Source organism: Pelophylax lessonae (genome assembly GCF_965119305.1).
Source record: "Pelophylax lessonae genome assembly, chromosome: 6".
Classification (NCBI taxonomy): Eukaryota; Metazoa; Chordata; class Amphibia; order Anura; family Ranidae; genus Pelophylax; species Pelophylax lessonae.
This window is the reverse complement of record NC_138773.1, coordinates 323,329,837-323,343,905: the sequence shown is the minus strand read 5'-3', so window position 1 is coordinate 323,343,905 and position 14,069 is coordinate 323,329,837. Positions and strand designations below refer to the sequence as shown.

Sequence of the window (14,069 nt, the reverse complement as noted above, 5' to 3'; positions counted from 1 at the left end):
ACTGCGACATTGCGGCGGACAGATCGGACCCTTGACTGACATTTTTGACACTTTTGGGGTTACTAGTGCCATTACTGCAGTAATCAGTGCTATACATATGCACTGTTACTGTAAAAATGACACTGGCAGGGAAGGGGTTAACTTTATTGGGGAAGGAGGGGTTAAGTGTGTCCTAGGGGCGTGATTCTAACTGTGATGGGACATGGCTACTAGTGTAAAAACAGAGATCAACGGTCCTACATAGTAGAACCGTCTGATCTCCATTTTTACACAGGGGAGAATAACAGGCGGCTTGTTTACATCAGCCGCCTGCCTTTCTCCCTCTCCACCGACGATCGCCGAGTGAACGCACTGACTCCTTAGTGAACGGGGCGGGCGCGCGCCTCAGTGGGCGCGCGCTTGCCCGCTATTGGCTCACAAGCCGGTGACAGGCTAGTGACGTATATATACGTCACTTTGCCTGGCCGGGGCTGGCCGCCGCAGTATATGTACTTGCGGCGGTCGGCAAGTGGTTAAGAGCCTTGGACATATCCTCCCTAATACCTGAGCTCTAAAGCGTTGTCTTAATTCTCCACTTTCTCTATAATAGTCCCTGATATTGAGGAATTGCCCTGTGGGAATGCCTCTGATCTGTGACTATGGGTGATGGCTGGTGGTGTGGAGGAGTGTATTACCTGCTGTAGGTTTTTTGAAGGTTTTTGGTTTCAACTCTTGTGTCATTTTTAGAGATCAGCAGATCCAGAAATTCAATCTGGTGTTCATCCACCTTATAAGTAAGGTAGATATTTCTGTTGTTCTTATTCAAATTCGACCTAAACCTCTCAAATTGATCCAGTGACCCCCCCACCACCACCAGCACATCATCAATAAATCGAACCCACAATCCAACATGCTCTGTAAATGCTGGATGAGTATATACATCCTCCTTCTCCCACCAGCCCAAGTGTAGGCATGCATACGAGGGGGCACACGCAGCCCCCATCGCTACTCCTTTTTTTTTGTCGAAACCTCTTGTTGAAAATGAAGAAGTTATTTAACACAAACTCCAATAATTCAACAAGGAACTCATTGTGCACATCTGCAAGAGGGCGCTGGATATCCAACCATTCTGAGACCGCGTGTACCCCTAACTCATGCGGGATCGAAGAATATAAGGATTCCACATCTTTTCCTGCCAATATACAATCCTCTGGTATATTGAGATCTATATGTTTCTGCAGAATATCTGCTGAGTCTAGTACAAAAGAAGGCAATTCTTTGTTAAGGTGTTTAATCCTCTTGTCAATGTTCTTTTTCCCTTCTTTTGTTTTTACATTTTTTGATGCTTGAATATTGATGGCACAACCCCCCTCCCCATTTCTAGTATGGGGTAGGACCTCTTTTTCTTGTATCGAAGTGCAGAACTCCTGGATATACGTTGTTTTCTTTTCCTTTTTCTTACAGGTAGGTTCCCCTCATACTGGCCCTGGGGATGGATATTACAGGTAGGTTCCCCTTATACTGGCCCTAGGGAGGAATATTACAGGTAGGTTCCCCTCATACTGGCCCTAAGAATGGATATTACAGGTAGGTTCCCCTCATACTGGCCCTAGCAATGGATATTACAGGTAGGTTCCCCTCATACTGGCCCTAGCAATGGATATTACAGGTAGGTTCCCCTCATACTGGCCCTAGGGAGAGATATTACAAGTAGGTTCCCCTCATACTGGCCCTAGGAACGGATATTACAAGTAGGTTCCCCTCATACTGGCCCTAGGAATGGATATTACAGGTAGGTTCCACTCATACTGGCCCTAGGGAGGGATTTTACAGATAGGTTCCCCTCATACTGGCCCTAGAGAGGGATATTACAGGTAGGTTCCCCTCATACTGGCCCTAGGGAGGGATATTACAGGTAGGTTCCACTCATACTGGCCCTAGGGAGGGATTTTACAGATAGGTTCCCCTCATACTGGCCCTGGGGAGGGATATTACAAGTAGGTTCCCCTCATACTGGCCCTAGGAGGGGATAATACAGGTAGGTTCCCCTCATACTGGCCCTAGGGAGGGATATTACAGGTAGGTTCCCCTCATACTGGCTCTAGGAAGGGATATTACAGGTAGGTCCCCCTCATAATGGCCCTAGGGAGGGATATTACAGGTAGGTTCCCCTCATACTGGCCCTAGGGAGGGATATTACAGGTAGGTTCCCCTTATACTGGCCCTAGGGAGGAATAATAAAAGTAGGTCCCCCTCATACTGGCTCTAGGAAGGGATATTACAGGTAGGTCCCCCTCATACTGGCCCTAGGGAGGGATATTACAGGTAGGTTCCCCTCATACTGGCCCTAGGGAGGGATATTACAGGTAGGTTCCCCTTATACTGGCCCTAGGGAGGGATTTTACAGGTAGGTCCCCCTCATACTGGCCCTAGGGAGGGATATTACAGGTAGGTTCCCCTCATACTGGCCCTAAGAATGGATATTACAGGTAGGTTCCCCTCATACTGGCCCTAGGGAGGGATATTACAGGTAGGTTCCCCTCATACTGGCCCTAGGAAGGGATATTACAGGTAGGTTCCCCTCATACTGGCCCTAGGGAGGGATATTACAGGTAGGTTCCCCTCATACTGGCCCTAGGGAGGGATATTACAGGTAGGTTCCCCTAATACTGGGCCTAGGAAGATATATTACAGGTAGGTTCCCCTCATACTGGCCCTAGGGAGGGATATTAGAGGTAGGTCCCCCGCATACTAGCCCTGGGGAGGGATATTACAAGTGGGTTCCCCTCATACTGGCCCTAGGGAGGAATAATGTAAGTAGGTTCCCCTCATACTGGCCCTAGGAATGGATATTACAGGTAGGTTCCCCTCATACTGGGCCTAGGAAAGGATATTACAGGTAGGTTCCTCTCATACTGGCCCTAGGGAGGGATATTACAGGTATGGTTCCCCTCATACTGGCCCTAGGGAGGGATATTACAGGTAGGTCCCCCTCATACTGGCCCTAGGGAGGGATATTACAGGTAGGTTCCCCTCATACTGGCCCTAGGGAGGGATATTACAGGTAGGTTCCCCTCATACTGGCCCTAGGGAGGGATATTAGAGGTAGGTTCCCCTCATACTGGCCCTAGGGAGGGATATTACAGGTAGGTTCCCCTCATACTGGCCCTAGGGAGGGATATTAGAGGTAGGTCCCCCGCATACTAGCCCTGGGGAGGGATATTACAAGTGGGTTCCCCTCATACTGGCCCTAGGGAGGAATAATGTAAGTAGGTTCCCCTCATACTGGCCCTAGGAATGGATATTACAGGTAGGTTCCCCTCATACTGGGCCTAGGAAAGGATATTACAGGTAGGTTCCCCTCATACTGGGCCTAGGAAAGGATATTACAGGTAGGTTCCCCTCATACTGGCCCTAGGAATGGATATTACAGGTAGGTTCCCCTCATACTGGCCCTAGGAATGGATATTACAGGTAGGTTCCCCTCATACTGGCCCTAGGGAGGGATATTACAGGTAGGTTCCCCTCATACTGGCCCTAGGAACGGATATTACAGGTAGGTTCCCCTCATACTGGGCCTAGGAAGGGATATTACAGGTAGGTTCCCCTCATACTGGCCCTAGGGAGGGATATTACAGGTAGGTCCCCCTCATACTGGCCCTAGGGAGGAATAATGTAAGTAGGTTCCCCTCATACTGGCCCTAGGAACGGATATTACAGGTAGGTTCCCCTCATACTGGCCCTAGGAATGGATATTACAGGTAGGTTCCCCTCATACTGGGCCTAGGAAGGGATATTACAGGTAGGTTCCCCTCATACTGGCCCTAGGAACGGATATTACAGGTAGGTTCCCCTCATACTGGCCCTAGGGAGGGATTTTACAGGTAGGTTCCCCTCATACTGGCCCTAGGAAGGGATATTACAAGTAGGTCCCCCTCATACTGGCCCTAGGAAGGTATATTACAGGTAGGTTCCCCTCATACTGGCTCTAGGAAGGGATATTACAGGTAGGATCCACTCATGATAGGCTCCTCCTTGCATGAGGTAAGATGACATGTTCCCCCCTCCCCCCACCTGAGGTAAGTGACAGGTTCTCCCCTACCTGAGGTAAATGACAGGTTCTCCCGCACCTGAGGTAAATGATAGGCTCCTCCTTGCATGAGAAAAGTGACACGCCCCCCCCCCACCTGAGGTAAGTGACAGGTTACCCCCTCACTGGAGGTAAATGACATGTTCTCCCTTACCTGAGGTAAATGATAGGCTCCTCCTTGCATGAGGTAAGTGACATGTCCCCCCTTCCCCCACCTGAGGTAAGTGACAGGTTCTCCCCTTACCTGAGGTAAGTGACTGTTTCTCCCCCACCTGAGGTAAATGATAGGCTCCTCCTTGCATGAGGTAAGTGACAGGTTCTCCCTTACCTGAGGTAAATGACAGGTTCTCCCTTACATGAGGTAAGTGACAGGTTCTCCCTTGCCTGAGGTAAGTGACAGGTTCTCCACTACCTGAGGTAAGTGACAGGTTCTCCCTTGCCTGAGGTAAGTGACAGGTTCTCCCCTACCTGAGGTAAGTGACAGGTTCTCCCCTACCTGAGGTAAGTGACAGGTTCTCCCTTGCCTGAGGTAAGTGACAGGTTCTCCCCTACCTGAGGTAAGTGACAGGTTCTCCCCTACCTGAGGTAAGTGACAGGTTCTCCCCTACCTGAGGTAAGTGACGGGTTCTCCCCTACTTGAGGTAAGTGACAGGTAGGTTCTCCCCTACCTGAGGTAAGTGACAGGTAGGTTCTCCTCACCTGAGGTAAGTGACAGGTTTCTCCTCACCTTAGGTAAGTGACAGGTAGGTTCTCCTCACCTGAGGTAAGTGACAGGTAGGTTCTCCTCACCTGAGGTAAGTGACAGGTAGGTTCTCCTCACCTGAGGTAAGTGACAGGTTTCTCCTCTCCTGAGGTAACTGACAGGTTTCTCCTCACCTGAGGTAACTGACAGGTTTCTCCTCACCTGAGGTAAGTGACAGGTAGATTCTCCTCACCTGAGGTAAGTGACAGGTAGGTTCTCCTCACCTAAAGGAAAGTGACAGGTAGGTTCTCCTCACCTAAAGGAAAGTGACAGGTAGGTTTCTCCTCACCTGAGGTAAGTGACAGGTAAGTTCTCCTCACCTGAGGTAAGTGACAGTTAGTTTCTCCTCACCTGAGGTAAGTGACAGATAGTTTCTCCTCACCTGAGGTAAGTGACAGGTAAGTTTCTCCTTACCTGAGGTAAGTGACAGGTAAGTTTCTCGTCACCTGAGGTAGGTGACAGGTTTCTCCTCACCTGCGGTAAGTGACAGTTAGTTTCTCCTTACCTGAGGTAAGTGACAGGTAAGTTCTCATCTGAGGTAAGTGACAGGTAGGTTCTGCTCACCTGAGGTAAGTGACAGGTAGGTTCTGCTCACCTGTGGTAAGTGACAGGTAGGTTTCTCCTCACCTGAGGTAAGTGACAGGTAAGTTTCTCCTCACCTGAGGTAATTGACATGTAAGTTCCTCTCACCTGAGGTAAGTGGCAGGTAAGTTCTCCTCATCTGAATTAAGTGACAGGTAGGTTCTCCTCACCTGAGGTAAGTGATGGGTAGGTTCTAATCACCTGAGGTAAATGACAGGTTTCTCCTCACCTGAGGTAAGTGACAGGTAAGTTCTCATCTGAGGTAAGTGACAGGTAGGTTCTCCTCACCTGCGGTAAGTGACAGGTAGGGTTTTCCTCACCTGAGGTAAGTGACAGTTAGTTTCTCCTCACCTGAGGTAAGTGACAGGTAAGTTTCTCCTCACCTGAGGTAAGTGACAGGTAGGTTCTCCTCCCCTGAGGTAAGTGACAGATACATTTCTCCTTACCTGAGGTAAGTGACAGGTAAGTTTCTCCTCACCTGAGGTAAGGGACAGGTAGGTTTCTCCTCACCTGAGGTAAGTGACAGGTAGGTTTCTCCTCACCTGTGGTAAGTGACAGGTAAGTTTCTCCTCACCTGAGGTAAGTGACAGGTAAGTTTCTCCTCACCTGAGGTAAGGGACAGGTAGGTTTCTCCTCACCTGAGGTAAGTGACAGGTAGGTTTCTCCTCACCTGAGGTAAGTGACAGGTAAGTTTCTCCTCACCTGAGGTAAGTGACAGGTAGGTTTCTCCTCACCTGAGGTAAGTGACAGGTAGGTTTCTCCTCACCTGAGGTAAGTGACAGTTAGTTTCTCCTCACCTTAGGTAAGTGACAGGTAAGTTTCTCCTCATCTGAGGTAAACGTCAGTCAGGTTCCCCTCCCCCTCCTCCTCACACACACTCCCCTCACGCAGAGGCGGGAACCCTCAGACCCCGCCCCCCGGTCTTACCTCCCCAGTCCGGGCTGGCCGCAGAGAAAGAGGGCGGTGTTGAGCCGACCAATGAGCGTTCAGCGGGCGGGGAGTTTATATAAGCCCGGTCCGTTAGCGGACGGGACCATTATAGTCGGTACGGCGGAGTGTGCGGAGGAGTCTCTGTTCGCGGAGAGCCGGGAGAGGAAGGGGGGGTGATCACGTGACGGCAGCTGGGGGGGGGGGGTGCCGTGTCTTACGTGACATTAGGAAGGGTTATGAATAGGGGGTGACGGAGGAGGGGGTAATGTACCGGGGGGAGGAGAGGTCAGGGTGTTAAGGGATCGCCGTAGTCTAGGTGGGGGAGGGGGGTGCCGCCCGGTGTCTTGGATCTCTACGTCCTCTCTTGGCTGCACTGCTGAAAATGCTCTATTGGCACACCCAGCCTGAACACTACAACCAGCACCCCAGTGGAGGCTACCTGCGGTAAGTCACACCCCCCCCTCCCCCCTTGATTTCTCATTGGTTTGACTTTTGTAGGTGACTTAGAAATATGCGTTGGGCTGTGTGCGTCTGCAGAGACGTGCGCGTTTCCGGCACCTGAGAAACGCAGAAAAGAACTAACCCCCCCCCCCCCAACTTTTTTCCAAAAAACGCCCCCCAAGTTTGATTTTCTGTGCATCTGCAGAGGCGTTGGGGGTTGTCGATGACTGTCGCACCGCCATGTCTGCTGAAGGGCGACGCGTTTCTCTCCCTGTTGGGGTCTCGTCGTGCGATAGAGTGAGTCCAATTTTCAATGTCCTGCTCCTCATTGGTCAGGTCAGCCTCATGCATTGCGCTGGCGCAAACTCGAAGAGGTGTTTCCTTCCTTCCTCCCTTCCTTCCTTCGGGGTCCTGCCAGGTAAAGGTGAGCAAAAGCTCCGGAGGCTCCGCTCACATTGCTGAGAGTGGTAAATTCAGAAACGTGGGGAATCTGACGAAAAATGCTGCTGGATTGTGGCTGTAGGAATGCAAAGGGGGGAGGGGGGGTACATGATGGAGCCTTTAGGGCACTGGTTCCCAGTCTGTGACCCCCCCTGTGGCACTTTTTGTGTTACCTCAAGGGCCCCTGCAGGCTTGTCTCGGAAGGGGCCGCTGCCTGCGGTCTCGTGGGGGAAGGGGGTTCCCTGCGGTCTCTGGCCAGTCTTGTGAGGCGGGAGGTTGCGCCACCTGCAGTCTCTGGCCGGTCTCATGGGGCAGGCGGTGCCGCCTGCGGCCTCTGGCCGGTCTCGTGGGGCTGGAGGTTGCACCACCTGCGGTCTCTGGCCGGTCTCGTGGGGCGGGAGGTTGCACCGCCTGCGGTCTCTAGCCGGTCTCGGGGGGGCACCGCCTGCGGTCTCTGGCCGGTCTCGCTAGATGGGAGGTTGCACCGCCTGCGGTCTCTGGCCGGTCTCGGGGGTGCACCGCCTGCGGTCTCTGGCCGGTCTCGCTAGATGGGAGGTTGCACCGCCTGTGGTCTCTGGCCGGTCTTGTGAGGCGGGAGGTTGCACCGCCTGCGGTCTCTGGCCGGTCTCGGGGGGGCACCGCCTGCGGTCTCTGGCCGGTCTCGCTAGATGGGAGGTTGCACCGCCTGCGGTCTCTGGCCGGTCTCGTGAGGCGGGAGGTTGCACCGCCTGCGGTCTCTGGCCGGTCTCGTGAGACGGGAGGTTGCACCGCCTGCAGTCTCTGGCCGGTCTCGTGGGGTGGGGGGCACTGTCTGCGATCTCTTGCCGGTCTCATGAGGCGGGAGGTTGCGCTGCCTACGGTCTCTGGCCGGTCTCGCGTGGGGGGTGCATCTGCAGTCTCTGGCCCGTCTCACATTGGAGGGGGCGCGTCTGCATGCCTGAACTCTGACCGCCGCACGTAGGGCGTCAGCCCGCATTCGAGGCCCCTTATTAAGAAAGTTGACCACCACTAATCTTAACGGTAGAATACACGCATATTTACACATAAACTGCTCTCCACTCCGGCCAGTCTTGGGGGCGCGCCTGCGGTCTCTGGCCGAGCTCGCGTGGGGGTGCATCTGCAGTCTCTGGCCCGTCTCGCATTGGGGGGGGCGCGTCTGCATCCCTGACCGCAGCGTGCAAATGCCTGAAATCTGACCGCCTCGCGTAGGGCACCAGCCCGCATTCGAGGCCCCTTATTAAGAAAGTTGACCAGCACTAATCTTAACGGTAGAATACACGGACACTTACACATAAACTGCTCTCCACTTCTCCGGGAACACAAGTTTGGGGCCATGTTTTTTTGCATCCCTGACCGTAGTGCGCAAATGCCTGAACTCATTAGCAAACATGAAGCTGTGTTCACTTAGGAAATCGCTCTTATTACGATGTGATTTTAAGGGTTTTTCCCTAAAAAGCTTTGTTTTTCATGCGCATGAACACTCTCTATTATGATGTTACTTTATTCCGGCTATTAAAATGTATTAATGCACAAACGCTCCTGGCGTACACATTCGTCTTGTGCTTTGGGGTGCCGTTCATACTTGGTGGCACCACTGCCATAATGGGCTACTACCATACTACCATGTGTTTGTGGTGTCCTTTTTTTTTTTTTTTGGTGTGTTTTTATGTTAGGCCCCCCCCCCCCTCCGTTCAAGTGAATGAGCTGCCCTAACACAACGCATGTTATGTACAAAGTAACACACCACAAATGTATGAACCCAGTCAGGGTCCATTGTTAAGATACAATTTTATCTGTAGATAAATATTGGCGTGGGGTAGTCAAATAGATGTTTTGGTTAACAATTTGGAAGGGGGGGGGGGGTCAAGAAATGCTGATGAGTGATAAAAACTTCACTTGGGCTCCTGCTAAAAGCTTTGTATCCACATTGATGCTGTAATGTTTAGAGCCCCCCCCCCCCCCCCCCATGTCTGAAAATCAAAATTGCACTGATGCAGGCAAATTCCTGGTGAAGTGTTTGCCACCCCTGCACCGCCATTGACCTATATGGAGTCACTACATTCTGAAGGGCATGCACACTGGGTTTGATTTACTAAAAGATAGCCCCCCTCCCGTGTGTGCGCCCGCCCTCCACGTCCCCTTCCATGTCTGAAAATCAAAATTGCACTGATGTAGACAAGTGCCTGGCGAAGTGTTTGCCACCCTCTTCCTCCCCCCCCCCCCCCTATACCGCCATTGACCTGTCATCAATTTATCGTTTATTCGGCAGAATTTTCCAAACCGTTCCTTTTGATTTTTTTGATTTGTGCCCGTTAACTGGAAGAAAAACGAACGGACCAAGTGAGATTTTCGAACATTTTTTCCAGCTAGTGTATGGCCAGCATAAGACAGGAGCGTGCAAAATCTGGTGCAGCTGTGCATGGTAGCCAATCGGCTTCTAACGCCAGCTTGTTCGGTTAAAGCGGTAGTAAACTCATCCAAGAAAAAAAAAAAACCTGCAAGACAAAGGCATAATGAGCTAGTATGCATCGCATACTAGCTCATTATGAAACACTTGCCTTAGAACAAAGCCCTGACACGGACCCCCGGACATCGCTGTGGGCGCTGACATGATCCCTCGGCGTCTCTTCCGGGTTCAGCGGCTCCGTCGCTGTGATTGGCCGGAGCCGCGATAACGTCACTCCCGCGCATGCGCACGGGAGTGATTTTCGGGCAATTCCCGGCAAGGAACTCTGAAGGTCCCCCCGGACTCGTCAGCGGCTTCATGCAGTGGTAATATCTCCTAAACCGTGCAGGCTTAGGAGATATTAATTGTACCTACAGATAAGCCTTATTATAGGCTTACCTGTAGTTAAAAGTGAAAAAAAGCGGGATACTACCGCTTTAACCTTGATCATAAAACTTGGAAGTTGGTTTCTAATGCAGAGCTGCACCAGATTTTGCATGCTCCAGTTTTAGATTGGCATTACACTGAATGCGGCTTTTGAAATCGCGAGGCTTCACTTGAAATCACACAATTTCAAAGCCGCATGTCAGTGCGACTTCATGCACAGAGGCCTATGCAAGTCGCACTTGAAATCGGCAGAAGTATTGCAGGAACTACATTTTCAAATCGGTGTGCCGCTGCAAAGTTGGAGTTGCACCGATTTTAAAAAAGTCGCACCGGTGTGAACGGGGTGCTTAGTAAATCAACCCCATAGTGCCTGCGATCTGCCTTAACATTCGGATTGTAGAATAGACTCGGTCATTTGCTGGCATAACTGGCCGTGTTCTGCTGTTGAGGAATAAACAGTGAAAAGTGTTTTTGTTTTTATCTTGGTAATCCTTGGACAGCAGGAAAAGGAACATCCCGTCTTTTTTTTTTTTCTTTTCTCTCTGAGGTGTCATGTGCTCGTGCGTTTGGCAGTCAGCTGGCATCGCCGGCTCCTGACACGTGTAGCTGATATCAGCCACTTCCCAGAGTCGCAGAGTATAATTTTGCTGACAGGAGTTTTGCACCGAGGCACACGCTGTTCAGTCCCGCCACCTTTATGGTACAAACTTTAAAGCGGTAGCAGGCCTTTTCTGGAACTTTTGTTTACGTTTAAATCAGTATTGTTTGCTACATAATTAGTTAGAACCCCTGGACATTACACATTTTTTTTTTTCTTTAGGAGAGACCCTAGACCAGTGATGGCGAACCTTTGCACCCCCAGATGTTTTGGAACTAAATTTCCCATGATGCTCCTGTACTCTGCAGTGTAGATGAGCATCATGGGAAATGTAGTTCCCAAACATCTGGGGTGCCAAGGTTTGTCATCACTGACCTAGAGAATACAATGGCGATTGTTGCAATATTTTATGTTGCACTGTATTTGTGCAGAACTCTTTCTAAGCAATTAAAAAAAATTAAAGGAAAACACTAAAGTTAGCCCAGTTTTTTTTTGTAGCATGTGAACGATGTTACGCTGAGTAAATAGGCACCGAACACGTCATGCTTTAAAATTGCGCGTGCTCGTGAGAAATGGCGGCAAACTACAGTACTGAAAAATCTCCATAGGTGACACTTTTATTTTTACAGGTCACCTGTTTAGTTACAGATGAGGTCTAGTGCTAGAAATCTTGCTCTCGCTCTTAAGGCTCCATTCACATGTAGGCATTTTGGGGGAGTTTTTTTTGCTCTAGGATCAGTTCTCAAAACGCCCAACAAGACAAATCCTATTCATCTCAATGGCCCCTGTTCACATCTGAGCGTTTTGACGCTGTGAGCAAAACGCCCAACGCTCAAAAAAGTACATGAGCTTCTTTTTGGGCAGATTACACAAAAAACACCTGTAAAATCTCGGTAAAAAACGCGGAGCGGACCGTATTGCGATCCGCTCCGACACGTTTTTTTTTTTTTTACGGACACGGCTGACACGTGTCATCCGATCCGTATGTCCGCATATTATCCTATCCGTTTGTGGATGATATACGGACATAATGTATGTCAATGCAATTGCGGATGACACCGCTAACATCCGATTTACCGTCCTTTACGTTTTTTAAATGGAAGAAAAAATAGGGTTCTGTTCCGTTCCAAAAAACGGAACAGAACTGAAAGGATGAAAATCGGATGTCAGCGGATGGTCATCCGCTGACATCCGCAATGCCATTGACATTCATTATGTCCTTATATCACCCGCAAAAAAATAGGATGATATACGGACATACAGAACGCTCGTGTGAAAGAGCCCTAACGTTCGCAGCGATACCTCATGTGTGGTTTGGACAGTTTACATTTTCGGGCATGACTTGTGTGTGTTTCTGCGTACGAGAACAGAGGGACAGGGAGCTTTTTTTTTTTTTTTTTGCTTTCTTTTACTTTTTTTTTACACTGTCCCTTTCAATATTTTTTTATCACTTTTGTTCCTATTGCAAGGAATTTAAACATCGCCTGCCGCCTCCTAAAGTGATCCTGTGGAGAATCCGCCACTTGGACTGCCATACCAACAGTAAAATCGTGTCAAAATCCTGACCTAATTGTACCATGGGCAGCCAGCAAGTAGTTCAACCCAAAAGCAAACCTTTATTATATTGTAGTTTACCAATTCTTAGATGTGGTGGCTGCATTGGGATTTCTTTTTTAAGGCTTTATTTCCTTTTTCACCTGGTAATCTGCCGAAAACTCCAACTCTCCAAAATCTCCAATTGCGTCACTTCCGGTCAGTCTACAGCAGGGACAATTGGAGATTTAGGCTCGGTTCACATTTATGCGATGCGGGAAGGCTGCGAATTCGCAGCCTGTTCCCGCATCGCACACGCACCCCCGGCAGTTCACACTGCCATATGCGATACGCTGGGGGTGTCAATGTAATCTTAACGACACCCCCAGTTTGATCGCATATCGCAGTGCGATCGTGCAGTTCGCACAGGATCGGATCGCACAAGTGTGAACCGCTGTGCGATCCGATCCTGATGCGGCAGCAAAAATGCCTCCTGTGCGTGTTTGCTGCGGGTGCGATGCGAATTTAGCCATACAAACTGTATGGCTAAACTCGCACCGCACAGCTGATCGCATGTAATGTCGGAGCAGTGCGCTCCGACATTACAATGCGAACCCCGCACACGCACAAGTGTGAACCGGGGCTTAGACGAGTTGCTGTTTTCAGACCACCGGCAGCCTGTACTCTACGGTACACGCTATGACTGGACATTGTTGGTAATGGCCGCTACTAACCAACAACATGGCCGCCTCCAAGGCGGTGACAGCTTTGTTCCTCCTTACCTGGTGACACAGAGCATTAAAAACCTATGAACAACTGTGACATTGATACATTTTTTACCATTTTTCTTCAGGAATCTATTTTTAGCGCTCGCAAACTTATAGCCAGACAGTGGATGCATGAATCAGTCCCTACTCTTCAGGACTGGATCGCGGAAATAAATTCTGCTCTTCGTTATAAATGATTGATTTATAAACACAGGGGGTGTCCCAAGAAATTTGATAAAATTGGGAGTCGGTGGTTAGAGAGTACTCGTACATTTAATGTATACATTCTTTGTGATTTTATTTTTTCTGAAGTCTTTGGGGTATGGGGGGAGGCGGTGGGGCCGGGGTATGGATATGATTGTTTGATTATTGCTCATAGTGACAGGATGTAATTGATATATCACCAGGGCGGGGTGCTGCTGAGTGAGATATTTATAACATTGTATCTCTTTTGTACGGTGAAGGTATAGCTCGTTTCACTTATTTCACTTTAAGACCCCATTCAGACTGGGGCGACACGACTTGGTGGGGCGACCTGTGAAGTCGCGGTGCACAGCGCGATTTGCACGGACTTCATATAATTGAAGTCAATGCAAGTCGCCTCCAGGTCACCCCAAAGTAGTACAGGACCCTTTTTCTAAGTCGGAGCGACTTGTGTCGCTCCTATTAGAACGGGTCCTGTACTACTCAATGGCGAGCGACCGACCGTGACTTGTCAGGCGACCAAGTGGCCTGACAAGTCGCGCTAGTGTGAATGGACCCTAAGTGTTTCACAAGTGTGTAACTCGCGTGTTAGGGTCCATTCACACTAGCGCGACTTGTCAGGCCACTTGGTCGCCTGACAAGTCGCGGTGGGTCGCCTGCCATTGATTAGCACAGGACCCGTTCTAATAGGAGCGACACAAGTCGCTCCGACTTAGAAAAAGGGTCCTGTACTACTTTGGGGTGACCTGGAGGCGACTTGCATTGACTTCAATTATATGAAGTCCGTGCAAGTCGTGCCGACAGGTCGCCCCAGCAAGTCGTGTCGCCCCTGTCTGAATGGGCTCTAAGGCTGGCCATACACTATACAATTTTCTTGTTCAAATTTCCTTTAGATTTACTAAAACCATGTAATATAGGGTCAAACCTAA

At 49.9% G+C, this 14,069-nt stretch overlaps 1 protein-coding gene across 1 annotated transcript in view; it reads left to right on the top strand.

The window, feature by feature from the left end:
- The first annotated feature begins 6,601 nt into the window (after positions 1-6,601).
- TFCP2L1 (transcription factor CP2 like 1) overlaps positions 6,602-14,069 on the top strand; it is an 82,362-nt gene continuing 74,894 nt past the window's right edge. Inside the window, exon 1 of the mRNA XM_082262193.1 lies at positions 6,602-6,767. Within this exon, the coding sequence (XP_082118319.1) occupies positions 6,706-6,767 (62 nt within the window). The 5' untranslated portion in view covers positions 6,602-6,705. The remainder of the gene's footprint in view (positions 6,768-14,069) is intronic.